This window comes from Leptonotus elevatus, chromosome 3 (assembly GCF_054856555.1).
Source record: "Leptonotus elevatus isolate MCC_2025b chromosome 3, RoL_Lele_1.0, whole genome shotgun sequence".
Lineage (NCBI taxonomy): Eukaryota > Metazoa > Chordata > Actinopteri > Syngnathiformes > Syngnathidae > Leptonotus > Leptonotus elevatus.
This window is the reverse complement of record NC_141241.1, coordinates 10128973-10155685: the sequence shown is the minus strand read 5'-3', so window position 1 is coordinate 10155685 and position 26713 is coordinate 10128973. Positions and strand designations below refer to the sequence as shown.

Here is a 26713-nt window from a genome sequence, read left to right as displayed (position 1 = left end):
GGGTGATTCAAAAGTTACCCATAGGTTATAGGGGCATGTTTTGCCAGGCGCTTTAGGCCTTAATGGGTTAACAAGACTGGATCAGTTTCACTCAACGGTCTTTTGTCTTGTTTTTCCACCAATAGGCAGCCATCTTGTTCAGATGTGTAGTAAACCATGTGCATACAGTGAACCTTTATCTCTTTGTGGTTCGTTTTACACAAATTCATCTATCATCAGACTTGGGGGGGGGGGGGGGTTGGGGGGATTCACAAGTACAAGACGTGGCATTCTTATGAAGCACATTCTCAAGTATGTTCTTATGAAGACCAGACTTGGCGAGTTAATGTGTCCTTGATATTGAGAAACGGCCACAGAGTTTCCTTATTTATGTCCCTGGTGGGAGTGTCCCCTAGGGGTGGTCACATGAGGATTGTTGTTGTTGTTGTTGTTGTTGCCAGGTGTGGCTGATAAACGACTGTGACCACCCCCAGGGGACAAATTCACCAAACATAAGGCGGAGAAAATCGGAGATTGAAGAAGGTAGGAAAACCGTAAACAACCAACCTCCATTCAGCTTTGTTGCAGATTACATGTCAGTCATTTTTTGTGCGTGTTCAGTTTACAGCAAAATTCAAGAAATTGTCCTTACTGTACCATTTAGATGAAAGTCTTGTTCAAATGTTCCTTTTTCATTTCTGCCAACGCTGACGTGCCTGCGCGCAAAATAACGGGTCTGTTCCCCTTGAGTCACGTTTGGACACGTTTTGCTGTCATCCTTGTCAACATTAGCATGACGTGATCTGAAAAGATGTGATGCGTTTGAAGCGTTGAAATGCTGACTGGCAAGTTTGGCATACGCAAACAGAGGCTTGCCATGCGGTTTCTCAAACGCTTGTCCTCGTTAGGGGAACGGGTGAGCTGGAGTCTTAACTTTTGGGCAAGAGGAGGGCTACCCCCTGAACCCTTCACACCTATAGGCAGTTTCGAGAAATCAAATTTCAAGGCAAGCTAACGAGTAATGGAGACCAAAACAGGATCGTGTCCAGGATCTTTTAACAAATGAAACGCCAGCGTGTTAAACCTCCGCTCCCGTCCACGTTGATGGACGGATTCATTTGCAGCAGGTTCTCCAAATTGCAGGCTGCTCTAAATGGCCTCCTATCAGCGCTTGTTCATGTGCAAAATAAGGCGGATTCAATCTCATCGACCATTTAGGACCACAGTTCATCCTCCGGAGTTTGCAGCCTTCCTTTCTCATTTGTATATTTGAGGAACATTACACACAAAGAACAGCGGGGCTGCCGCTTTATGACACCGCGGCGCCAGAGCACAATCAGAGGAAGCCATCAAAGACAAACACCGGCGATGAGACAAAAAAAAAAAAAAAACACAGAGGAGAGTTGGCGCATAATGAGCAAAGACGCTTAAAAGCTCGGTAAAGATCATTACCAGGAGGATCAAACGCATGCGAGACCATTTCTCTGTGCAAGGACTGGTAATTATGAAGCATCGTCTATAGCTGCACAGAGACAATATATATTTACATTCATTTGCATAGCTCCCATTACCTGTAACCTATCCGTGTTTGGTAGATGGGAGGCCTGCACCGGAAACAAGATCTCCGGGGAACTTCTGGAATAGCTCAATGCTTGTTTACATTCTATAAAAATATATAAAGACGGCCTTGACCTCGCATAGCAATGTATTTATTGTCTTACAGTGGAGTCTGTATTTAGATAGAGGTTAGCATTAACCACCCACATGCGCAACAAATCTCGACACATAGGAAGACAGTAAGATAAACTCATTGATTTCTGAAATGAATAAAGCTGTTAAATGCCAGCCTAATGGATGGTGTGATGATAACTCATAACAGCACAAGCACCAGGAGGCGGCCAGCATTTTATTACTAAATATCCTAATAAAATATTTCCTCATTGAAATGAACGGAAATGTAATGAATCCACTCCAGCCCCATCAAAACAGACGCAATTTCTTGTTTCATAAGACAGATGGCAACTTATTGTTACTTGTCGGGCAGGCAAAATTGTTCAAATGTTGCAGAAAACATCCATAACTGTAAAACCGTTTACAAGTCGGGATGTAACGATATCCAAACGTCGCAAGATGATATTATCACGATACGAACCTCAAGATATGATAATTCTCATGATATTTGTGGGGAGGATGGCGATATTAAAAAAGGTCACAATATTGTTAACAAAAACATGAAAAACGATTGTGCTTTTGTACAAAACAACAACGCATATAAACCACCTACAATCTCTAATAACACTTAATATAGAGGCATTTACTTGCTAACGTGTTCACACATCGAGTTCCTCTACATATTGACTCGATTCACAAGCATATTACGTTCCCCTTCATCTGACCATTAGCGTGGATTTAGAAGGGCCAAAACATGTCATATTCAAATTAAACTGCACAAAAAAATTTACCACCAGAGGGTGCTAGAACCGCACAAATGGAAATCAACTGTAGCAGTTTTAATACCGTGTTGCGAAATCCCGATATCGCCGTTATCGTTACATCCATATTCACAAGTATACTTTTATACATATGAGCTTGACAACAGTTTCCTCTACAGTTAGTAAAGGGTTCCTTTAGGAAATGCATTCCACTTTTGCTGTTGTACTGTACGAAGCCTTGCACAAACATGCATCTTTATTTGCTGACAGTTCACTTGAGATCAATGCATCTCTAATGTCCACAAAAAGAAAACAAATAACCCAATATTGCCGCGGCTGGCAAAAGCTGCTTGGCTTTGCAAAAAGATTGCAAACTGTAAGGGACTTCATCTTTTTTTATTTATTTATCAAAAGCATTGTGCAAAAATGACCTTGCATAATGGTATGGAAGAGAGAGGCTGCGATAATCCTTGGTCGGCAACTTTGGCGTGATCGTGTCCTTGAGTCTTCACCGGTTGCTTAGCACCGTGAAAGAGAAAATGGAAGGCTGTCCGTAAATGTCAAACTAAACATTTGTTTTATTTTTTGATGGACGGGGACAGTTCATCAGGGTTACTTGCACGTACAGTCAAGTATGCTTCTGACTCTTCTGAGAATAGGTCAAAATCTGCAACTGCTACCCGTATGAATCCAAAAATAGAGAGAGAGATTGGTCACCATCAATAAAGCGCGATGATAAGCATAGAACCAAAAAGGAAGCTGTTGAGTACAATGGGGATCCATCCATTTTCTCATTTGGATCTTTGGACCACTTTTGAGGCCGGACTGCCAGTAAGAGCTTCACTTGCAGCCGCTCCAATTAGTTCCAGTAACAACGAGCATCATGTTGCCCCTTCCCAGTCATCCCAGTCACATCTTTTACCTTACGAGAGGCTTTTCTTCTTCCTGGTCAAGGTATCCCACCAAAAAGCGCCCGTGGCCCTTGTGGTGTTTAATTATAAGACTCCCACCACCGCCCCCCTTGAGGCTGGTTTGAACATGGGTATGCATTAATCTTTACTCTTCACTTGACACTAAAAGGATGGTTTGAAGAGACTCCTGTGGTAAGCCCCAAAGGCAAGGTGACTGGAGGAGCTGCAGGAAGGTTGAAAGAGAGCAGAAAAATAAAAGCGTCACTTTATTCGCCGCTCGCAGCGGGACGCCGACCGCCTCGATAGGCGAGTGAGTCACTTTTTTGCCCCCGCCGCTTTACATCCTCACTATGTTAATCGGATTGAATATTTAAAGTGACACAGTATGACATTCCCGACGACCTCCTCCTTCCACCTGCGCTGTGATTTGTTTGTTTCCCGACGCGGCGTGAAGGTGACCGTCGATTTCGAGGCTGCTGAAGGGCCACGACATGCTTATTTTCTCCCGCCGTTTTTTTCAAGACTCCTTAGGTAAGCGCGCAGCCAATTTATTCTGTCACATTCAAGCTCGATTTTTATTTGGATATAATGACACACAAATGACAAAATGATCTACAGTGGATGTTTGGCTCTAACAGCCTAAAATACATGTTTGAAGGAAAAATGCAAAAGCCAAAAAGGAAAGAAAATTGGGCTCAACAAGTGCTTTTTTCCCCGCTCAATTTCTTTTGCTAAAAGAAACATCTTTGTAAATCTTATGAAAAAAATATGTATCTTTTTTTTAGTTTATGCAAAGCACTAGTCAAATGGAAATAGTTTTTCTGTTGATAACGCGAAGGTTGGAGGTGATTGCACAATTAATGTTTTATAATACAGCTGTGCCTTTTAAGCCGTTTAATGACCACACTCAGAATTCAGAACATGCGTAGACCTATTGCAAACCTTACTTCCCCAGTGAAAAGAAAGGAAATGCCATTAATCTGTTCAACCTTCCCCGAAAAATGTTTTTGTCATGTCATTGTCATGTCTTTTTTTTTTAACAAGGAAGGAAATAATAAGGAAAGAACCATAATATTGTACTTATAAACATATATCCATAACTGTACTGCCCTCTGGTGGAGAAAGTGGTGTTTGCGCCTTTGTATGTTTTTTGACTCAAGTGCTACCATAGCGCATTGTACGCCAAGCGATGCTCCCACACGGCTACACAGCTAATCCAGAGCGTTGAAGCCTCGAGTGGAATTCTGGCTCCAGAAATATCTGTCCGTAAGTATATTATTTTCAGGAGTGTTGGCTTGCACTAGGTTATTGAATCGGATGTTTAAATTGTGTTTTAAGTTCTAATGTGACACAAGTTACTAGGCGCTAGTTAGCGTATCATATCGATGGTAGCGCCCATGTAAACAAGCATTATGCTAACGGTTAAAAACAATCCAGTTTTTGTAGGGTTTGCAGCTAATTTTAGTAAATGATGCAAATCTATATTGTTTCAAAGTTTAAATAACATGATTGTGATGTCCCGTTATGTTTCGTATGTTACAGTCTTACAGTTTCATCCAGTAAATTGCCAAAACAGCAAGTGGCTTCCTGGTCTTTATTGGCGACGCTGTTAGCTATCTGTACAGCTAGTATCTAAACACTAGTGAAGACAGAATAATAACATTGAACAGATGCATATCAAGAACTTGTATGGCTTAACTTCTTTTTTGTTTAATTTGTTACAAATTTGAAAATGCCCTGTGATTGACTGGCGACCAGGCGCACCCCACCTCTCACCCAAAGTCAGCTTTGCCACCCTAATGAGGACAAGCGGTACAGAAAATAAAGAAATGAACATTAAAACTTGGTTACCGGCATTTAATGAAGACTTTATGATTGCAACAGTTTGAACTTGAGACAAATGAATTATCTTTCCTGTGAAATGTTTGTAAATCAATAGTGCTTGACCTGAGATGTTCCAGTACATTGGTACTTCCTTTTGATTGATTCCTGAGGGCACGCTTTCTTTCCAGATGTCAGATGAGGCGCATACCCCTGAGAAGCTGTGGGTTGCCTGCCTTGCTCCAGAACACTGACAAGTGAACTGGCTTATTATGTTCCATATATTTTGCCCACAGCACATCACTGAACCTGAGACTCTCCGGAACACAACAAGACCTTCCAGAATGAACAAATTCGGCTTATTTTTTCAAGATAATCATTTAATTAAAGATTGCATTGTTGGCCTTGTCAGTCCCCACCACTCCCTTTTTGGCACATTTGTCATCTACCAATTGACAGCATATCTCGCCGCGGCAATATCCCAGCGGTCTCCGGTCCGCCCATGCACTTCCGTATCAACACTACAACGGAGCTCACATGTATGCTCTCATCTGCATTATGCCTAATCTTTGCCAGTTAATTGAGCCCACAGGCAGTAGTTTCCAATGGAGGCTCCTTTTCTTTTTCTTTTTTTTCTGGCTAAAGCAGGAGAAAGCTCTCTCTCGGGGAGAGAAGTGGTAAACAGAGCAGCACTCTCGCCGTGTTCATTAGCTGTCATTGATCAGTGATTCCGTCGAGTAGCACAGCCGACGTGCTAACGCTGGTCACATATTCTACATATGAATATGAAGACAGTAAATATAGTGCAGTGCTTTTCTTGCAATATTCCATTTTAAGCGCCAGGCGATGAAAAGGCCTTCTTAGAATCGCCATGAATGAATCACCTTTTGTGAAATCATATTTATTTGAGATCAAACTAACTTGAGGAAAGGTCGGGAAAAAAAAAAAAAAGAAGTCCCAGACATCAGTTTGAGCGATTCACATTAAATTGGGTGGGCATGTCTATCTAAGAGGACACACAAAAAAGTCTGTAGCGCCCATGCATGAACACAAAGTCTCTCCAGTTTGCTTTAGAGCAGCCATTTTGAGTGAATTCCAAGAATCGTACTTTGAATTTACTCAAATGAGACCCAATCGGAAACGGGGTATCCTTTGCCACTTGTACACGGGCTGCCTCTGCCGGTACACAGAACAATCACTAGATTTAATGTTTTAACTTGTGCGTAATGTTACAGGGTTTATTTTATTTTATTATCTAGTACAGTAGCAATATTTAACTTTAAAGTCCAACACATTTGCATTTAATCTGAGTTAAACATTTTATTTAACCTTTATGTGCAATACATTTTAATTACTACTACAGCACTGTACTTTAATGTTGATCATTATGGTGGTTAGGGAGCTTTTTTTTTTTTTTAAAGGTGGTTCTCAGTGTAGAAAAAGCGCTCTCCTAGACAGATGGATAAATATTGCATTGCATTTTCTAAACTCAATTCTGCACATTTTTACAACTGTTTGTGAATACAAGACACAGGATGCAAGCGCACACTGAGTTCCTACAAGCATATTTTATTCCCCTTCATCTGACCATTAGCGTGGATTTTAAACATAGAAGGGCCAAAACATGCCTTGTGAAAATTAAACGGCACTAAAAAACTAGCCACCAGAGGGTGCTAAAACTGCACAAATGGAAATCAACACGACTTTTTTAACAGATGTGCTGCTTTTAATATTGTGACATGATATATTGACTTCGATATATTGTGGCAGTTTTAATATCGCGATATCACAATATTGCCATTATCGTTACATCCCTACTATTATCCCGGCATTCAATAGACACCTGAAAAGTCCACCCACAACTGTGGCTCTCCTTTCCCACATGCAAGGGCATTATAGTTAGTGTGGTGTAGTGATATGGTGAGTATACTGTTAAAGCCCTTTAAAAAGATCACTGTAAATCACCTTTTTATGCAATATAGCAGGGCTTTCCGTGATTGACAAGCAGATAGATTCTACAAAAAAAATCTGTGGCCTACCGATGTGCATACGTTCCTGAAAGTTTGTACCCAGTGGCAAGATGACTAAACTACTTTTGGTCAACATCCTCTAGTACTTGTTTCTTGCCGTCTCAGTGGTTATCAGCGTACTCCATCACAGTACACGTACGTTAGGCCCGGGCTGAAGGGGATAAAAGCGCAGATAAGTGGCTGAGACAGCCGCATGCATAATTTAAATACTACAGCCAGTCAAGCCCAACTTAAAGACATCACACACCTTCCCTTGGAGAGATTCCAATGTTAAGCATCCTTCTGTTTAGTTTGCGCCGAGCCTCACCTGACAAATAAGACAGTGAAGGACTCAAGGAATTCCCCCTTTTCCCTCCCGCCTTGTCCTCACTTCCCCTTCCCCGCCGACAGCATCAGCAAAGAGTTTTAATCTCTTTCTCCTTTCGGGGGGAGCTCTCCAGATAACGCCGACTGTGCACCAAACACTAACGGCAAGGACTCCTAATCTTAGCGGAGTATATGCGAATACATAGGGGTGGATTAAATCTATATTTCTCAGCTGTGCTGAAGCAGGGAGGCAATGGCAATTATGTGGCACTAATTGCACCTTTGTGTAGAAAAATGTAATCCTGAGTCCTCAGGTACCTAACCTGGAGCTACTTCTCACCCCTGTATTGTTCTTTTCTGACCACTTGTGGGCCAACGAGCACGCGAGATGGCTGCATGATGATCAGTGAGCCGACCAACAATGAAACGGATGTCTTTGTGTAAGAGACTGCCGTCAATCCATTCATCCGTTTCTATAGTGCTTGTTATGAGGATCGCGGTTGAGTCTGCTGGAGTCTATCCCAGCTGACTGAAAAGCTAGCTAGTCAATTACAGGGCACATAAAGACAAACACTCACATTCACACCTACGGACAATTTAGAGTCGTCTTTGTATCCGAGGAAACCGCAGTACATGGAGAGAAAACACACACACACACACACACACACACACAAATGCATGGGACGGTCCAATAGAGTAGAACTCAGAATTCCTGGATGATATAACCACTAAATCACCATATTGAAATGTAAACAGGTGGCTGTGGCTCAGTTGGCGGAGCGGGTTGTCCAGTGACCGCAAACAGTGTATTCGTATCTGTGTCCGTTTTACAGCAATTAGCATTAGAATATAGCTATGTTTCATCATTATTCACAAACCTGTTGAAAACACTGGCAAAAAGAGCTTGTTTGCAACATGGCCCTGGTTGAGCTCTTAAACTCTGCTGCCACCTGCTGGTCGTTTTTTGTAATAACTACCATTGCTTTAAGCGTTGTCTTCAGGTCAGAGGCTGCATCAAAGCAGTCTTCCTGAACTGCTTCTTTAGACGATCTTCTGTGACTCACACCATATGACTTAAGTAATTATACCTCATTTTTAAAGAGCAATCAAATGAACACATCATAGTGTATCATTAACCTCGAAATCAGTGATTTTGTAGTAGTAGAGTCCTGTTTTCATGAAAAAGAAAGTGACCCCAATCTTCTGAAAAATATTACTGAAAATATTGCCTGTCCGGTTAATAGAGTTATTTTTTTTTTTATACCTCATACAAATTTAGCATTATTTCCATATTATTTGCCAGATCATGTTCAACTTTGAAAGTTCCACTTTTTATGTCAAAACTGACCGAGAAGAGAGTACCTACCGGGTGTGCAGCAGCTATAGTTATTTACTATGTCATCTGATCTCGGTTGCTGGTAATGACACCATTAAAAGCCTCGAACGCATAAACATAAGTTAGGGATGAACATGTATCGATAAGGCAGCGGTTTATGAAAACAAAGTGCCCCGAGACTCCCAAACAAGTTAATTAAATGCAGAGGCTGGCTTGATTAAATAAGATATGCCGCAGTCCGCGTAAACGCGCAAATCGATAGCAAAAAGTGCCACACAAATATTAGAATAATTGATCAAGGATGATTGAGCAGCAAAGAGGTCAAAAAGGCCGGCAGGATATTAGCGAGCAGCGGTGAAGGTCAGTGGATACTACGGTAATGACTAACGCCCTTTCCTTGACTCCTGCGGGCCAGACTTTATTTTGGCTAGTTACAGGAAATTACTTTCGCTATTTTCCATCATCTTCTGCTCACGCCGGGCTCGCACGCGTCGGCTTTATAGCGATGACCAATCAGGGTGCAATAAAAACAAGCTGTAACTGGCCAAGCCTGTAATGAAAAGGATTCACGCAACTGACACCAAACCGACGGTTATTAAAGTAAGAGTTAGAGGCGCATCGGAGCACTGATACAATGCGCTTCCGTACTTTATGTTAATGTCATCTGCTCTATTATTGCCTACCGCCTTTGTGGTACATGCATGCCTGTGTCGCAGCCAGGAATAGGCACCAAATGCAAAATAATTGACAATAAATTTGTGTCTGGAAAAGGGGCATACCTACCTAAAAAAAAATGATAAGCTACTTCTTGACTACTGATGAATGCAACCAGTTTGATACACACATGTGTTGCGTCAAGTATTGCCATAATTGTGGGAATGCTGAAAAGCATTGCTACATATGTTGGTTCCAACCTTTATTATTATTGTGGGAATGCTGAAAGCACACCGTTTAAATGTCAAAACTTGCTTCAAAAATTCACGCCTTCCGGGGTATATATTGCCTGATTCCACATTACTTACAGTACTCGCACAATTTAACATTAAATATCAACTTTTCCCCATTCATTTTCAATGGGACTGATCTCAAGTGCTTTGTCTCGTAACAAGGAGGTCGCGGGTTCGAATCCCACCTCCGACTGTACATTGCAAACGTATCCATGCCAATTATGGTGAGTGATTACATGCTAAAACCAACTGACAGGAAATGCATTATAATTTCACTGAAATGATTAAAAGCATGTGTCCGCATTCAGCATCGATACATTTCAGCATCAGATGACACTTTTAAATATAAATATACGCCATAAGCCATGATTTTGAACAAAACAGGTTAGGTCAGTGGTTTGAGCAATTGTTTGCCACACCGGATAATCTGGGTTCAAACCCCGCTTGGACAACTCTTTTGTACAAATGCAATATTGAATATTAATATTGTCAAATTATTTGACATCCATTACTTTTGATGTCATTGTTAAGTTTTTATTCCATTCGATATTCAAAATTCAACGCAAGCTTTCAGTATATACTGACATATTCACTACAATTATATACAATGTCACAGATTTTTCTACGGCAGCAATGGCACGACATCAACTAATCATTGTCAAATGATTTCACGATTAATACGTTGTAATTTTCACATATTATTATCTTTCAATTTACTTCATAAGCATTCAGCTTTCAGCATTTCCACGCAATTTTTGCAGAAATTGCACTTAGTCTAGTTATTATATCAGGCACTTTTTATTCTTCACACTTTTTTGCCGTGTAACAACTTCCACATAATACTTACGAATTAAAACGTTCAAATTTCCACTTGCCTTTTCGGGCTATTTATCGTCTGATTCCACATTACTTACAGTATTCGCACAATTTAACGTTAAATATCCATGTTTTCCCAATTCATTTTCAACGGGACAGACATTGAAAGTCCCACTTTCCACGCCCACTTCCATACATACAACTAATCATTATTACCGGCTCTCTGATACTGCTCAGTGGCACAGTTCAGCATTTTCAGCATTCCCAGAAATTGCACTTTGTCTCGTTTACATCGAACTTCTTCAGCTCAGGTTTCATATTATTTGGAGAAAGAAAAAAGGTGGGTAAGGGGTAGAGTTGCCACGAAACAATAAGGATCTGTCATGCACTGGCCAAAACCCTCTTAGTCAGTCTCACGCAGAGGCAATCACGGAGAGAGGTTACGCTATCAGGAATGTGACATCTCGCATCTTCTCCAAGCGGAACATCGCCGCCGCCTCGGATCTACGGCGCTGACGTTTGACGGCGGCGTTTGGGCCGCGGCGGACAGGGCGTAGTGGAGCGACGCCAACGAGCCCTTCTCCGAGTGTACCCTTGCCAGGGGCCGCCCATGAGTCAGTCAGCGCAGAGCCAAAAAAGGCCACTTCCACCTCCTGATGCGCCCCCCTTTGCGTTGATGCCACATTCACTGAATTGCTTTTGATGACAATTGTAGATGATGGGGCCCTGTAATGGTGCCTTGTCAATTCCAGTTTGGCATCCTTCCATCGGTTTCAAACTACTTGGCTTGTGTTGTACTTTTATTGAAGGGGAGCCACCATGTGCAAAAGAAATAATATAGTTTGGGTCAGCTATGGGGAGCAATAGAGCTCCAGCAATATAAGCATTGATGTGTTTGAAGACAGTTGTAACAGGACATGCAGCTCTCAGCAGAGACATCTATTAGTAGCGCCAAACACTGTGGAGTGACCGCATCAGAACTTGTCGTTGAAGACAGAAGCTCAAGATCCATTTTAGTACTGTGCAGGATCAAAATGCAGTAGGACGCCACACTTTAACTCATTGGACACAGTTATTTGGTAGATGCTGCTGTTTTGGTTAGCAATGGCATTTAAAGGGTCTAACCAGTTGACCATTTTGACATCTGTATGTGAACCATACTGTGTGTGAACTGAGGTTCAGGAATATTAACTAATTTGCTCCCAAAAATGTATAAATATGTTCTATTTAAAATGTTATATTGCTCCCAAAGACGTATTTATACGTTTTATGCTAGAGCATGCTAGAGCTTTGATGCAGCCTCTGAAATGAAGAGATTCTTGAAGCAATGGTCGTTATTACAAAAAAGGCCAGTAGGTGTCAGCAGAGTATAAGAGATCAACCAGGGCCATGTTTCAAAAAGCTCTTTCCCCCACTGTTTTAGACAGATTTGTGAATAATGATGAAACTTAGCTATATTCTAATGCTAATTGCTGCAAAACAGTCACAAATAGAAATATACGTCAGTGGATATATGGTATTGATATTATGAAAGCTAGTCTTGAGTTCCATATTTGCTCCTTTAGTGGTCTTTGCTTGTAGTTGTTCCCCAATTAATGGAGATTCTTAGCTAAGAATAACTGAACAGCTATGGACAATTTAAGAGTCTTCTATAAACATAACATGCATGTTGTCAGAATGTTGGAGGAAACCGCAGTACTGTCTTTTATTAAATACAATAAATGTAAAAACTTGAGAGAGGAGTTTGAGGGCAATTTTGGGTTGTTTTATCCCCATGTATTACTTATGCGCAAGCTAGCAATCCATTAGTGCCCTTTTGCACTTGTTTGCATCTACTTGCATCTACTTTGTTAGATCTCCTTAAGAAGATAATACTCTCTAATACTGAAGGTTTTGGGAATGATGTTCAAGATTGCCCCTTGAAATGTCACAAATTAGCCGCCGGCGCTCCAAAAACTGCAGCAAACAAACCAACAAATGAATGTAAAACAAACCAAATACACATCGTTTTCATACAAAAATAAAAGTGTGTGGCTTTGGAGTGTTTACAATTAATCAGAGGTTTGATGCCAGCAGCCGGGGGGGGGAAGGGGGGGAAAGTTTTGTTTGCGTATTAAGTCCAATAAAACACATAAATGCTGTGATTTGTGAAATCAAAATGCCATCTCATATTTCTGTCATACCGGATTAATGCCGCCGAGGCTCATTGCAGCGCCACTTACCCGTAATCTGCGGAGACACTCTCCTTCAGGTGTGTTTCGAAGGGAGACAAAAACAAATAAAGACACAGGTGATCCACATGCACATCGCACTCACCCTCGTTGTGTTTGGCCTTAGCTCTTCAGTAGCGTCATTGCTGAGGAGAAAAAGATGAGATTGGTGTGAGATACGCATTGGACGGCATATCGCTGAAAATGGCTAAATGACTCAAGTGTTCCTTTCAAAGTTCAATGCAACTGAAGTGTACTTGGCCAGCGATTCTTCCATTTACACGGACCACACTTTGAGAGCCACTGAATTAGACAATAAACCCCAAAGTAAGCATCGATGAATAACGGCCGGTCCAAGTGTGCGTACGTGTTTTGGAACAGCCTGTAGTTGTACAGCTAGTAACTGCAGGATTGCGTCTAATTTGAAATCAATGCAATATTAAGAGGTTTATAATTCATGTTATTATCCGAGCAGTGTTGCCAATCTCTGGGGTGCATCCCTGGGAGAAATACACTCGCGTGCAGGCTTCTGCCGTCAAAGCCGCGAGTGTGGTGGTTCCGTAACGTGTGTGTGTGTGTGTGTAAGCGCAAAACAACGCGGCACGGGGAGGGCTCTTAATTAGCACTCTTGAAGTTATCCGCCGACCCACATCTAATAACGAAGGCACCACCGCCGTCCTATTTACATATCTTTAGTTAGTAATGCGCGGCCGCTGGGAGAGCCCCGGTGGCTGAGAATGCGTTGCCAGTGAAAAGAAGGGCATGTCAAGTTGAGCTGCTCTCCGCAGGCCCTCTTCCTCTCAATTATGACTAGCGATGTATGCGAGGGACCCAAAGGTCTGTCAAACAAGGTTATGAAATAATGATGTTGTAAGCAGCAATGTAAGCAGTGTGTGTATTTGCAAGTTAATTATGTCATGGTAACAAATGCTACTTTTTGATTTCGTCTAGATATTATTGTGGAACTGAGGATAGAAAAAATGTTTTAAATCAGTTAATTCCACCTTTGTTCATAATGCTAATTATTAATTGGCAGATAGGTAACAATAAACTCACTTGAAGTTCGAAAGTGGTGCAATTTGGACTTTGACCAACATTTCCAATTATGTGTCCCAGTTCAAAATATGTGAAGTCTCAGTATACCTCATTTCAGCCAGCAACAAAGTTTAATACTTTTCTATTTTGGTAGGTTTCTACTTCCCATTTGAATACCTAAAATCTGCACGTTTTCTATCAAAAATTGGGCTAAAAATACTGAAAAAATAATTTGATCCACGAATATGCAGGGCCCCACTGCGTGTATATTTTTTAAAATATTCAAATTCTTTATAATAATTGAAAATTTTGAATGCTACGTTAGCATTTAGTTGTGAGCTTCCGCATGCTAATGACTAGTGTTGTTCCGATACCGATACTGGTATCGGCGAGGCCCCGATACTGCATTAAAATAGTGGTATCGGTGAGTACTAACAAGTAACATACCGATACCATTAATTCTGACGCTAATACAGGACTTTGGATGCAGCATCTTGCGTCTTGCTCATGCACGACATTCACTGGTGTGCGATATGTTCACTGCATGCCGAGCTAAGACATCCTATTGACCTTTGAATGCTCTGAACCAATGGCAGGACAGCTTTTTCATGTTGAGAAAAAAAAACCCGTAGGTATTGGTATGGTATCGGCATCGGCCAATACTGCATAGCTGGGTATCGCAATCGCCAAAAAACGGTATCGGAACAACACTACTAATGACATCATGCTACACATGATGAAGATAAAGCACACTCCATTTACCATGTCATATTTTGATCAAATTGGATTTTTCATTTGTTGGACTATGAAGCATTTTGCGTACAATAAATAACCAATTTGAGTTTATTCGGGACTCGTACGGTAACATGAACGAGAATAGCGGGTGCTGATTATTACCAATATACAGTACATTTCCAAAACATGCACGATATGAACATTGCAAATAAAATTGTCCAAAGATGTGCACGTGAGTGTGAATGATTGGTCGTCTTTCTGTGTCCTGCGATTGGCTGGGTGTACCGTCAACTGGGGTAGACTCCACAGGATGAGATTTATAGAAAATGGATGGATGGAAGTCAAGCAGTTATACATATGTCTGTACATATATTATCGTGATTTAGTGCTTCAATGCATTAGCTGCCTTTCACGCCGAACAATATTATCTTTTCAAAAGGCAGATATTTTTCAATCTCTTGTATAGGAATCCATTAGTTTGCGTAAGTGTACCCAATGTTGTACCTGGAGGATACAGATAGAAATTAAGTAGCTGATATTGATTTCTTGAATGCCGCTTCCTTACGACATCTACTCGGTTCAATATAATAATACAATACAGTCCGGGACAATTATACGCCCAAAAACTATTGTCTGTCTATATTGAATACGATGCATGCATTGTGTATCAAAGTCCCAGAGGCAATTAAAGACGTCAGGAACATGCAGCTAACGCTCCCTATAGAATATTGAAACGCTGGCAGTAATTCGCTGCGAGCGTAACACTGCAATTCTCCAGAGAAGCATAAGGTGAACACTCCGTTCCTCGCGCATTAAGGTGTTCTATCTTTATTGCCGTACGTGCCGGCGAATAACTCGATAGACGGGACAGAAGGGGGATATAAAAAGAACAGAGGTGACTTTGACTGATACGGCCGTCCTTGTTTCTGTCCGTCTGCAACACACATACACAACCAGCCTTAAGGCTCATTTATGCTTGGACAAAAATTGATGTGTGCAATTTAAAATGGTATAAAATGCGCTCGTACTTTCATGGTTGTATACTTAGAATCTGGCAGTTCTACATCAAGATTTCCCCCAACGCCGAACAAGTATTGACAACAGTCTTTGGATGACCTGGTCGGTGCATATCTGACAGTGAACATAAATGAGCCTTGCGTTATCTAACTGCCTTAAATCAAGTCAATACTTGGCTTACTTGGAGATTTGAAGGGATTTTAGTGTTTGCTGTTAATTGCTTGCAAGTGGGGCAGCACGCCGCTTGAGTGTTTAGCACAGCGCCAATGTTTTGGAGTTTGAATCTCAAATCACAACGTTCTGAGTGGACTTTGTTTCGGTGGGCCTTCAGACCTGGTCCCGCGCGGCCAAGCTGGAGCCCATCCCAGCTCACTTCAGGCGAATGGCAGACTACACCCTGGAATGGTCGCCAGTCAATCACAAGGCACATTTAGAGACAGAAAAGCAATCACACTCACGTTTGCATTGTCACGGAGTGGAAAGTGTGAACTTGCGCTTTCTCAAGTGCAAAACCATAAACTATATTTCCAAAAATGGTAGCTGGGTGTGGCGTTTCTTTTTTCAGCTGCATATTCAGATACAGTCCCACCCAAAAGTGTTAGAACAGCAAGGTCAACTCTTTTGTTTTTGTTGTGTACTGAAAATATTTGGGTTGTCATGACATTCACATCTAGATGTGTTAAACAACTCAGGACAGACCATATTTAGTTTGAAGCCACCCACTTCTCAATTGAGCAAAATTATTGGAACAGACATAAAACAATTTTTGATGGCATATTCATTACTTAAAATACTTGTTTGAAATGCTTTTCCAGGGGGTAAAATGCATGCTCTATTGGGTTAAGGTCCAGTGATTGACTTCTTCAGCACATTTAATAAAAATAACCTAATCCTGTATGTCAAAGTCATGCTTTAATTATGAAAAAGGTACTTTTCGTTATTTATACAGCACACTGACAATAAACAATGACTGCTGTGTTAAGACTGCATTTCCCTGAATGTCCACTGGGTGGCACAGGAAATTTGAAAATAGAATTAGCTAATTACCTGCTATATTTTCAAAAATACCTTTGAATATTGTCACTTGTAACACTTTTTTTGTTTGGCTAGCATTACCTTAAATATATTTTTGATGGAAAATGAGCAAATACAGTCCAGCCATATCGCTTCAGCCTTACTCCTCAGTGTGACACAACAAAATGATCATGTCATTCGTTGCCAGCACTTTCAATTATCGATTTATGTTGATTTGATAGATTTATTGTTTCAGCCCTAAAATTGTTAAAATTGTCTTGCGTTTTCTGTCATCCGTGTGATTGACATATGATCAGACCAAGGGGTAACTAACTCACCTGTAACCTACATGACTGTGACCCAACATGATGTTTAACAATCAATTCCTCCATGAAATTTTTTTTCACTAAATAAGCTCTCTTCTCGACCCTGTGACGCCTCTGAGTGCGGGTGCGGGACTTATGCTCATGCACACACACTTACTTTTTCGTTCTGACAGTAGTTGCACTTGCGTGACCGCGGCAGCCTCTAAACAGCGCATGATGCTCAGATGACTGAACATGCTGCAGAGAGAAGGCGGGAAGGCCTACACATATCAGAGGGGGAACACATGTACTTGGCTGTCTGAACCAGTGCTGCTTTGCATGTCGAGGGGGGGGGGTGCACATGTTGGGCTTGCACGTGATGCTGTTTGTAGAAAGAAAACACCTGAGCCGTCAGATTATGTTGAGCATCGGTACCAGAAGGGCATGCGGTGTGCACTATGAAAGTACAATCTGAGTGGCGTTGTTCAACATTATTTGCCGTAGCAATAAAGCCAACAAAGGAACTCCTCACCCCAGCGTAAATGAATGAGCCCCGGTTCCTAGTTATCACCGCTTATTGTTCCAATCAGGCTGTCTTTGAAAGGGAAGGCGTGCTCTCCTTTGGACAGCTCATTAAGATAACGCACGTGAGCTCCCCACCGTCGACCATTAAAGTGGAGCTTGTTTTGGGCGTCTTTGTCTTGGGCAGGAACCTGTGCCTTTGTCAGCACAATTGGAGCCAGATGGCAACACAAAAGCCGCCTGTCTGGAGTGCTTACACGAGCCCGTCTCGCAAAGCGGGCGCCATTAGCTCGCCTTCTCCAGTGCCGCCGCCCCGCGACGTCCACCTGGATCGAAGCATGATCCGCGTGACGAGGAGAGGGATCGAGGGCAAGGACGGGCTGCGAGTTGTCGCTGTGATCCGCGTGCTCTTTTTCGCCCGCACGTTCCCCTCACCCCCCCGACCCTTTTCGCTCACGCTGAAATATTCACACCGGTTAGTTGCGGGATGGCTGACCCCACTCCTGGCTGCACAGATCGCTCTAAAACATTCATGAGGGAGGCAATAAAGAATAGAAAAAGTCATCACCTCGCGGCTTATTAAAATCACATGGTATTAACTTTACTGTTGGCGCGAAAGGCTAAATAATTCAATCAGACTAAAGGAGGAGTCAAATGAATGAATGTAATGAGATTAACACTTGAGGGAGGACTGCTCAAGTTGGTGATGGGCATTTACTGAAGCAACTCACGTTTACTTCTTTGTAGTCGTTTGCGGATTTGCTATTGGTAACGTAGTGGTTCACATATATTGGCACCTCTCTGTTAATGAAAGGTAGACCCACAATGGTCACTGAAGTCACTTTAAACTGACACAATTAATGAGTAGCAAATTACTGGAAAATTGTTGATATCAATATATGTATTTATATGTGAATTCATGTCAACACATTATATGGACATGGCTTGTAACTGGCAGGACAAAATGGATGGATGGTGTTTGCGGACACCTCACGAAGCAAAAATATAGAATTGCCTCGTGATTTTCTTGCCAACTGCAAAGATTGAGCTAGAAGCGTTGGCCTTGTTATCAACTCCTAAAAATGTCTCTTAATTTCCCTGCTGACATTATATAACGTGACTCATCTTTGTTTTCATTCATTGGCCATTCCAATCAAAGTATGAAATTGATCAAACCTTAAAAGCGCTTCAAGGTCCTCTTGGGAAGTTTCCTTCCTGGTACTGTGTAGCGTGATATATTTATGTCATTCATTATCCCCCAAAATACCTCAAAGTGGCTCGATTGATATACGCGGACGCTCTACCACCGTCCATTTGCTGCAACTTGAACGTCATGGATTTTACGGGGTAGCTTTTGGGGAAGGCGTAATATAAAACAGCTTGTTGGCGTCTCTAAATGAGTGCATCTGTCTCCATTCAACGCACGCACGCACGCACGCACGCACGCACGCACGCACGCACGCACGCACGCACGCACGCACACTTGACTAAGAATGATGCCAACAGGCTGCTGGACTTGGTGCCTGGAGCAGGTCTCATTTTTTATGTGCATTCATGCTTCATCAGCATTCACTGGCACTTGAGTAAACAAAGTTAACATTCACTAAGTGCTTTCGTTGGGTCGCCCTAACACCTGCCCACCTGCTCAGTCTCTTTGCTTCGGTGTCCAACTGACACATTGGCTAATTCATCTTCTTGGTTGTGTTCGACAAGCAACATTGACTATTGCATCAATTTGAAAGATGGCACGTTGATGTTATTGCTTTTTGTCGCGGCCAAATTGTTGTGACGCCTGCAATTGTTGAATATTGGAGTAGCTTTTTGGTGAATGAGGAACCATTTTTGGTCATATTGGCTTGGTGTTTAGTACACTTATTTTTTACAGTGTTGTCTCAGGTAACCCAGACTGAAATGAAGGGATAAAGTGTGTGTGTGTGCGTGTGTGTACTTGTGAGGACAAAAATACGTCTTTAACCGACAGATTGAGGACATTTTTGTGAAGTGAGGACATTTTGGCCGGTCCTCACAACTCAAGACCTCTTTTTGAGGGTCAAGACTTGGTTTTAGAGTTTAGGTTTGAATTGGGTTATGGTTGAGGTTAGGGTAAGGAATGGGGGATAGGCAATCATTTTTGATGGTTGGGGTTAGGTGAAGGGGCTAGGAAATGCATGCATATGTCTATGGATGTCCTCACAATTATATAAGTACAAGTGTGTGTGTGTGTGTGTGTGTGTGTGCGCGCGTGCGTGTGTGTGTGTTTCCGCGCTTACTGTACACAGTTTTTTGAACTAGGTCAACCTTACCCAAGCTGATAAAACCAAGACATTATTTCCTGCCCAGAATATTTTTTGTTTTGTTTTTTTACATGCAATATTTCTATAATTGCGGATGTGTGTGTGAGGAGTTGCGAATCAGCTGACCTGTCTTTGACTCTTCTTCTTCTTCTAGTTCCTTGGCCTCTTCAGCTGTGGGAAAGACAATAGAAGCTGGTATGAGTAGGAAGGTGGCGGGCACAATCCAGTCACTTCATCAGCAGCCCGGGGCGAGCTCAAAGGACAAGCTGTGATGAGAGCGCCTGTATGGCCATCAAGCTCAGCGCAATTGCAACCTGTCACCATACACACACACACACACCCACCCACACACACACACACACAATCACACACGCACATAATTACAGACATAGCCACCCCCGAACATACTATCCATCCTTCTCACCTGGAGAGTAAACACATTCGGTTTTAGCTTCTGGCTAAAGAACAATCAGTAGATTTGGAGAACGACACCACTGTGGCGAGTGACACACTTGCGCACATACACGGCTGGGGTGCTATGTCAAGGAACTTTGGAGATGTGCTTATGTTGGGGAAAACTGACTTTTTAATGGCCTTTCTCAAATATTTGGGTGTCTTGAGTGCCTGTCCACCCATCAAGAGTAAAATTAAACAACCACATAATTATTATTTACTCCTGTAATTGTGTCTGCGAGCGAGATACTCTTCACATGATTTAGATAATAACCACCGACTGATACCGATGTTGGGAGGAGATCACCCCCCCCCCCCCCCAAACGCGCTGCCCTCTGCACAGCTCACAGCGTACATTTGCTGATGACATGCAGGGTGCTCCAAATGCATACACTTGCTGGAGAGAAGATGAGAGCCAGCTAGCAAAGCGACACAGGAGGAAGAAGAACCGTACACCGGCAGGAATATATATATATGCACGCTGGCAAAAGACCATTGTTAAACACACACTTGCTGGTGAGATCAAGCCCGTGGTATGCATACACTTACAGGCGAGATGATGAGAACCAGCCTGACAACTGACGGGGAAGAGGAGACAGTCGTATGAGGGCCAGAACGCACACACTCGTAGGTAAGAGTCAGTCTGCTGTTAAGCATACACTTGGGAGCAGGATGAAGGTGGTCTCATTAGCTGGCCTACAAACTGGCTTAATTCAGCAAGAATATTGCGTGTCTGTGTGTGTAAGGTGCATTTCAAAGGATTAGTGATGAACTGCTGCCTCCATGAGTGAATATTGTTATTAGGGATGCTCGAGTACCGATACCAGGTATCAGTATCGGCCCCCGGTCTTGTGGCCGTTTTTCGGTCAGGAACTAAAGACCAAAATGGTTATTTTGCATTTATTGACCACCACAGGGGGCTCCGGTAAGAGTGCACACTTTTTTTTCCTGGCCACTAGATTATTTGTTTCATTTTATTTTATTTTTTAAAATTCATTTTATTGTGTGCTCTATGCAAATTGACTTTTATGAGCAAATTGAAAACATCTAATTGCCATTCATTTCAAGCAATTTCAAGGAAATTTGCTATAATTGATCCCAATTATATAGGTCTTTTAATTTTTTTTATGTCATTGTTTTTTTGTGTGGAAATTTTATCTAATATAAGTACAGTAACTTCTGGACAACAAGCCGCTACTTTTTTCACTTGCATTCGACCCTGCGGCTAATACAAAGGTGCGTCTTAACCATCAGATCAGAATGGGGCGCAAGAACGTCAGTCAGAGCAAAACTAACCAAGTGAGCCCAAACACAGTGGGAGAGACAGAACGAGAGCGGAACAATTTGCGCCCTCATTATGGAAAATAAAGTAACTCCAATCAGCTCACCCAATCAGTCTTGGGTCGTCCCCGGGGCCTTTTGCCGGTGAGACATGCCCGGAACACGTCTCCCGGGTGCACCCCTGAATAGACCCTACCGGGGAGGCTAAGAAGCGTTATCCCTCTATAGTTGGAACACACCCTCCGGTCCGGTATCCAACATCCCTAAATTATTATGATTATTATTGGTGATCGATATTTTTTTCCCTTCATACCCAGGTCTAGTAGGAGCCGTTGCCTCTTTGCAATCTCTTGTAGCTCCGCCCTCAAGGTACCAAAAGTCAAACTCGACAATGGAGCTGTAGTCGAGGAGGCAGGGTGAGAAGTGGTTCATTTACATGAAACAGAACTTCACCCGCCAATAGCCTCGCTTCCGCAAGGCAAAGAAATTCTTGAAACTTTTTACACAACTAATTTTAGACAAGTTCTTAATGTTTCAAACTATATAAAAGTGCGTAACCTCTCCCTTTTTATATCACATGATCTAGGATCGCAAGGGGAACATCACTCCGTTCCAATAATTACCGTGACGAAATGTCTGAGGATCACTCAAAAAAAAAAAAAAAAGTGGTGGTGCGGCGATAGATGGAGCAAAGCCACCAGCTCTGCTGTCATGAGATCCACACAAGAATGGAGGAGACATTTAAATAAAGGTCAGCCGGTGTCTGCAACAGGGCCCAGAGGTTTAAATATAAATATGGAAGTGACACAGACTTAGTGGGTGGAGAGTAAATAGCTCCATGGAACATATGGAATGAAATGAAATGGAAAGAAAGAAATATATAATGCACTGCCTCCTGCCAGCAAAGGGCTCTTGGGGTTGCGAGGCCTCCTTTTTGTTGGGCGGGTAAGGAGGTGGAGGCACTGAAAGCAGGATTGATTATCTGGTTAGCCAACCTTATTGAAATGTAAAGCGTATACGCTGTTCCCTTCCAGCAGCGCTTTGGTGTTTGAAGTGGAGGGCCACGCCGCCTTATTCATATACGATCCAGACTCTGATAGAATGACACAGTGTGAGAACGGATGCAAGGAGGGAGGATTATTATAGCGATCGTGTGTACCTCGCGAACACATCGGCCTAATTGTGCTTGTCTTATCTTTAAATGGCGTTCCCGGGCCGAGCCGGATTGCAGTCGACTGGCTCCTCGCCGCGTGTGGGTAGCTCGGGTCCAAGGGGTCAGTAAAAAAAAAAGTGTGGAAGTGAGTAAGTAATTTATCTTCGCTGTCTTCCCTGTCATAATGTATGTGGGCCTTCACAGTGCGTATCATAACCCAACCAAGCAGTTGGCGCTATTGCAGTCAGCAGTGAAAGCTGCAATTCCGGGGGTGGCATTCCATATCTTTCTAACACTTCTTCGAAACATTTTTTCATTGCCCTTCCTAGTTTCCGTGTGTAATAATATAGGCAATATAATAAATGAATCAATCACTTTAAATTCTGTTACCAGTATATTTGAAAATGTTGGCCTCCAAAATGAAAGTATCTCACATTTTATTCAACCTATGAGGATTATACATTGACATTGGTGGCGAGCCATCATTAGTGAGATGTGAGAATGCCCACCGGAGTCGGATGGCCTCCTTACCTTCTCTCCTGGCCTCCTCGCAGCTCTCCTTGATCTTCCTGCGGCAGACGGCGGCCAGCGCCACGAGCAGGGCTAGAAGGCACACGGCGAGGCCGATGGTCACCCACAGGGCCACGGGGGGGAAGGAGATGTTCTGGCCTGAAGGAAAATAAAGGCGAGGTACAGTAGAGATGAGAAAGCATCATGAGTCACGCTTGATTTGTCTATTTGTCGGTCATTGTCCGTCTTGGTGTGGTTTGTTTTGTCCGGTGTGGATATAGTAATCAAATGCTAACTAATTATCCCCATAAGTTGATTTTCAGACTTGGTTTCGGACCAAAGGAATAAAGGAATCAGATTTTACACTACTTCACAAACTTAACATGCGCATATTAGGCTTTGTCAATTTTGAGCTGGGCCAGAAATGTCATAATAATTATTATTTCAAAATATATAATAAATGTATGATGCATCCTTAATGCCTTTAATCAATTAAAAGAGAAAAAGCAACATGTGTATTGGGTATTTGTTTTGCAGGTACAGATTGCCCTATGTCATGGCATGCATGCTCTGACCTTTGTAGGACTTCTGTCCCTATTGTTGAAAATGTGTAGGCATTCTTAATTAGGGTCCGACAGATTTATCAGCCGCCGATTATAATCGGCTTCAAATATCTGTCAAAACAATCGGCCAATTATTTTCCCCTTAAAACGTTATAATCAAAGAAACCAAAGTTTCTGACGCTGTGAAAGAATCCTGGATGCACCATTTGGCTTGCTTAGCAATAGCAACTAGCAAATGGTTATTATGTTGTCCCAAAGCGTCATTTAGGATGTTTAACAATACGCATCTACTGTATATTTAAACACAAAACATGCTTTGTTTTTAAAACATCGCTACCCTAGCACTAATGCTAAAAGCAAAGGGAGGATCCTATTCAAATGCTAACAATGTTATCATCGACTTCAGGAGTTTTTCCTTCAAATAACGAATATTCACACACAAAAAACAAGTTATTTAAATTCAATCATAACTCCTGTACTACATATATATATATATATATATATATATATATATATATATATATATATATATATATATATATATATATATATATATTTATATATTTATATATATATATATACACAAGTCCATTATTTTACTTAATTTAACACGCACTGCAACATGTAAAATCCATTTTCGTAGGCATGGGTCATATTTGACCAATGAACAGCCTCCATGTACACATACACTTGTAGCACCTTTACAAAAGAATAACATTGTTAAATATTTAGTTTTTTTTACATTTTGGATCACTTTGAAGAAAGGCATCCGTTTTAGGGTGAAAGAATGACATTCATTTTTGTATGTGAGGGTTAACAGCATGGTTCTCTCTCCATGGGATAAAATTATATAACTGATCAGTGACAATCATTTACCAGTTTTAACACGTAAAACAGAACAAGACAACAAAAGCATGAGTCAACATTTTTCGTTGTGAGAATGGATGGATGGATGGATGGTAAGAGGCTCTTCAGAACTCCTTTTGAGTCATTCCGTCGAGTCCAGATGGCCGATTGCTGTTTTTTCGCTCAAACAACATTGGCACAGCATTAAGCAAGCTGGAGCTAACTATCGCCTTCTGCCGTTGAGGTTCTGATGAAGGGCATTTTTGGTGCATTATCTCCAATAGGGATCAGGACACAAACACGATTATGCATATTAACACATAAATTGTGTTTTTAATTAATGCTTTTTCGACACAGCTCTCTTGTAAAATCACATAAAAGTGAGTTATGGTGTCTCAGCAAAGGGCAAACTGATGAGTAGAAGCAAAAAAGGGGGAAAAGTGGTCAGCGGAAAAAAAAAAACTATATCAGAGACAGAGACAAATTTCCCCTGAGTATTCAAACTGAACAGAGGGAGAAGAAAAGAAAACAGGCGAGCCAGTGAATGGCTATGAGCCTGGCGGTAGCACAAACAGGCCTCCTTCAGAGAATACCCGCTCTGGCCAGATAATAACAGAGCGAGGAGAGAGAAAAAACACAGAAAAAAAATTGCTGGCTTTGGAAAGAGGAAATGATGAAGCATCTGCAAAGACTTGGCATGGAGTCTCAAGGCAGCCAGTCAAGGCTTTATACAGTGAAGCCAAGATGGAGGGCAAACAGAGGGGATCCTTCCCGGAGATGAGCCTTCGTCAGAGACGCGCCATCTGACGACAGGAAACAATTGCTCCTGTTTGTCCCTCGCAGGAAGTAATGAAAGGGCAACACTGTTGATACCCTATCATAAAATATATACTAATATAAATATTTAGTCATCGTTCACCTTGAAGTTTGAACGTTGCAAAAGTTGGGACAATTTGAACGTGAAGCCTTGAAAACATGCAAGGAATGAGCGCCCGAAGCAGGTTTTCGTCCGTCGAACTGGATACATGTACACGGTGTTTCTCATTCCGTGTATTTTTACGAGGCTAAACACTCACCGAAAGAGCGGGCACTTGGCCGAAAAGGTGGGCATCTGACAAAGACGGGGAGGGACAGCAGTGTCCTCCTCTGGCAATGACCAGCCTGATTCCTAGCAACAGCGACTCTACACTGTTCAAATTGCTCAATGCGGATTCAAATTTGCTCGTAAAATTGCAGCAAATTAGTGGCTAATGGGCGGCCACTCGTGAGAACGAGTTCACGAACTACGCATAATGCACGAATGTTCTTTCACTCTGTGTGGGGCGGGCCTTAAGTTTTAATTTGTTACATTCCATTAGTAGTTACTTTGACTCTGGAATTAGTTAATCAAAATACGGTTGACCTCAGGGAGGCATAGTGGCCTGTGGTTAGCTTCAGGGGTTTGAATCTCAGCCTAAATACACGTATTCCGGCATTCCCCCACAAAAACATGTATGTTAGGTTCATTGAAGACACTGAATTGTCCATAGGCAGTGATGGACTGCGGTTAAGCAGGACCCTTAAAGTGTTCTAGAAAATGAATAGACGATGAACATTTGACCTCAATGGGAAATTTAAAATCAAAATTCCACCAGTACAGCACATCTTGATTTGATTTGATTTATTTTTTGCCTGCACTGCAAATTTATGGCACACCCACTTAATATATCATTACATAATTTGGAGATCATACTGTATATGCCATCAAAATGGGTCCTCCCTTCAAAGCTACAGTTTATATTTGACCTTAGTGTTGTTACTGCAAAGTGAGTGAAATATTCTCAGGTCAGCGGTGTCATTTTGATGAAGCGTCAGCCAGCCAGGAGTGATGCCGGGGTTTGTTGTCCACCGAGCCCTTCATTCTTTGCTATTTTAAGGCTGACCGTCTGAGAGCCTCATTGTATCAACAGAAAAACGTGTAGGCAAGAGGAATAATCACAGGTATATCTCCAAGCCGGCGGATAAGTATGGCGCGCGCACACACACACATTCACCGCACGCACACAGATGTGTCTTTTTTTCTCTCCAAGAGTGAAGAAGATCTTGTGCTCTTCAGATTCCGCCGTCTTTCTCATTCCCTTTTATTTTCACACTTTCCAAGCCACATTCTCCCTCCCTCAAGGCGGACTGATAAAGACAAATGCCACAGTCGGCTATC

The 26713-nt window shown here is 42.1% G+C and overlaps 1 protein-coding gene and 1 long non-coding RNA gene across 3 annotated transcripts in view; one reads left to right on the top strand and one right to left on the bottom strand.

Moving 5' to 3' along the window:
* The window catches only part of LOC147176898 (uncharacterized), a 58127-nt gene extending 37673 nt beyond the window's left edge, over nt 1–20454 (top strand). The window contains exon 5 of the long non-coding RNA XR_015094315.1: nt 19865–20454. This is a non-coding gene — a long non-coding RNA (uncharacterized LOC147176898). The remainder of the gene's footprint in view (nt 1–19864) is intronic.
* Nucleotides 1–26713, bottom strand: part of cd276 (CD276 molecule) — a 75152-nt gene that overhangs the window by 2878 nt on the left and 45561 nt on the right. For both annotated transcript variants that reach the window (XM_086070638.1, XM_086070637.1), the window contains exons 5-7: nt 23129–23266; nt 19837–19881; nt 12895–12934 (exon numbers count right to left, since the gene is read on the bottom strand). In XM_086070638.1, coding sequence (XP_085926764.1) covers nt 12912–12934; nt 19837–19881; nt 23129–23266 — 206 coding nt within the window. In that variant the 3' untranslated portion in view covers nt 12895–12911. The remainder of the gene's footprint in view (nt 1–12894; nt 12935–19836; nt 19882–23128; nt 23267–26713) is intronic.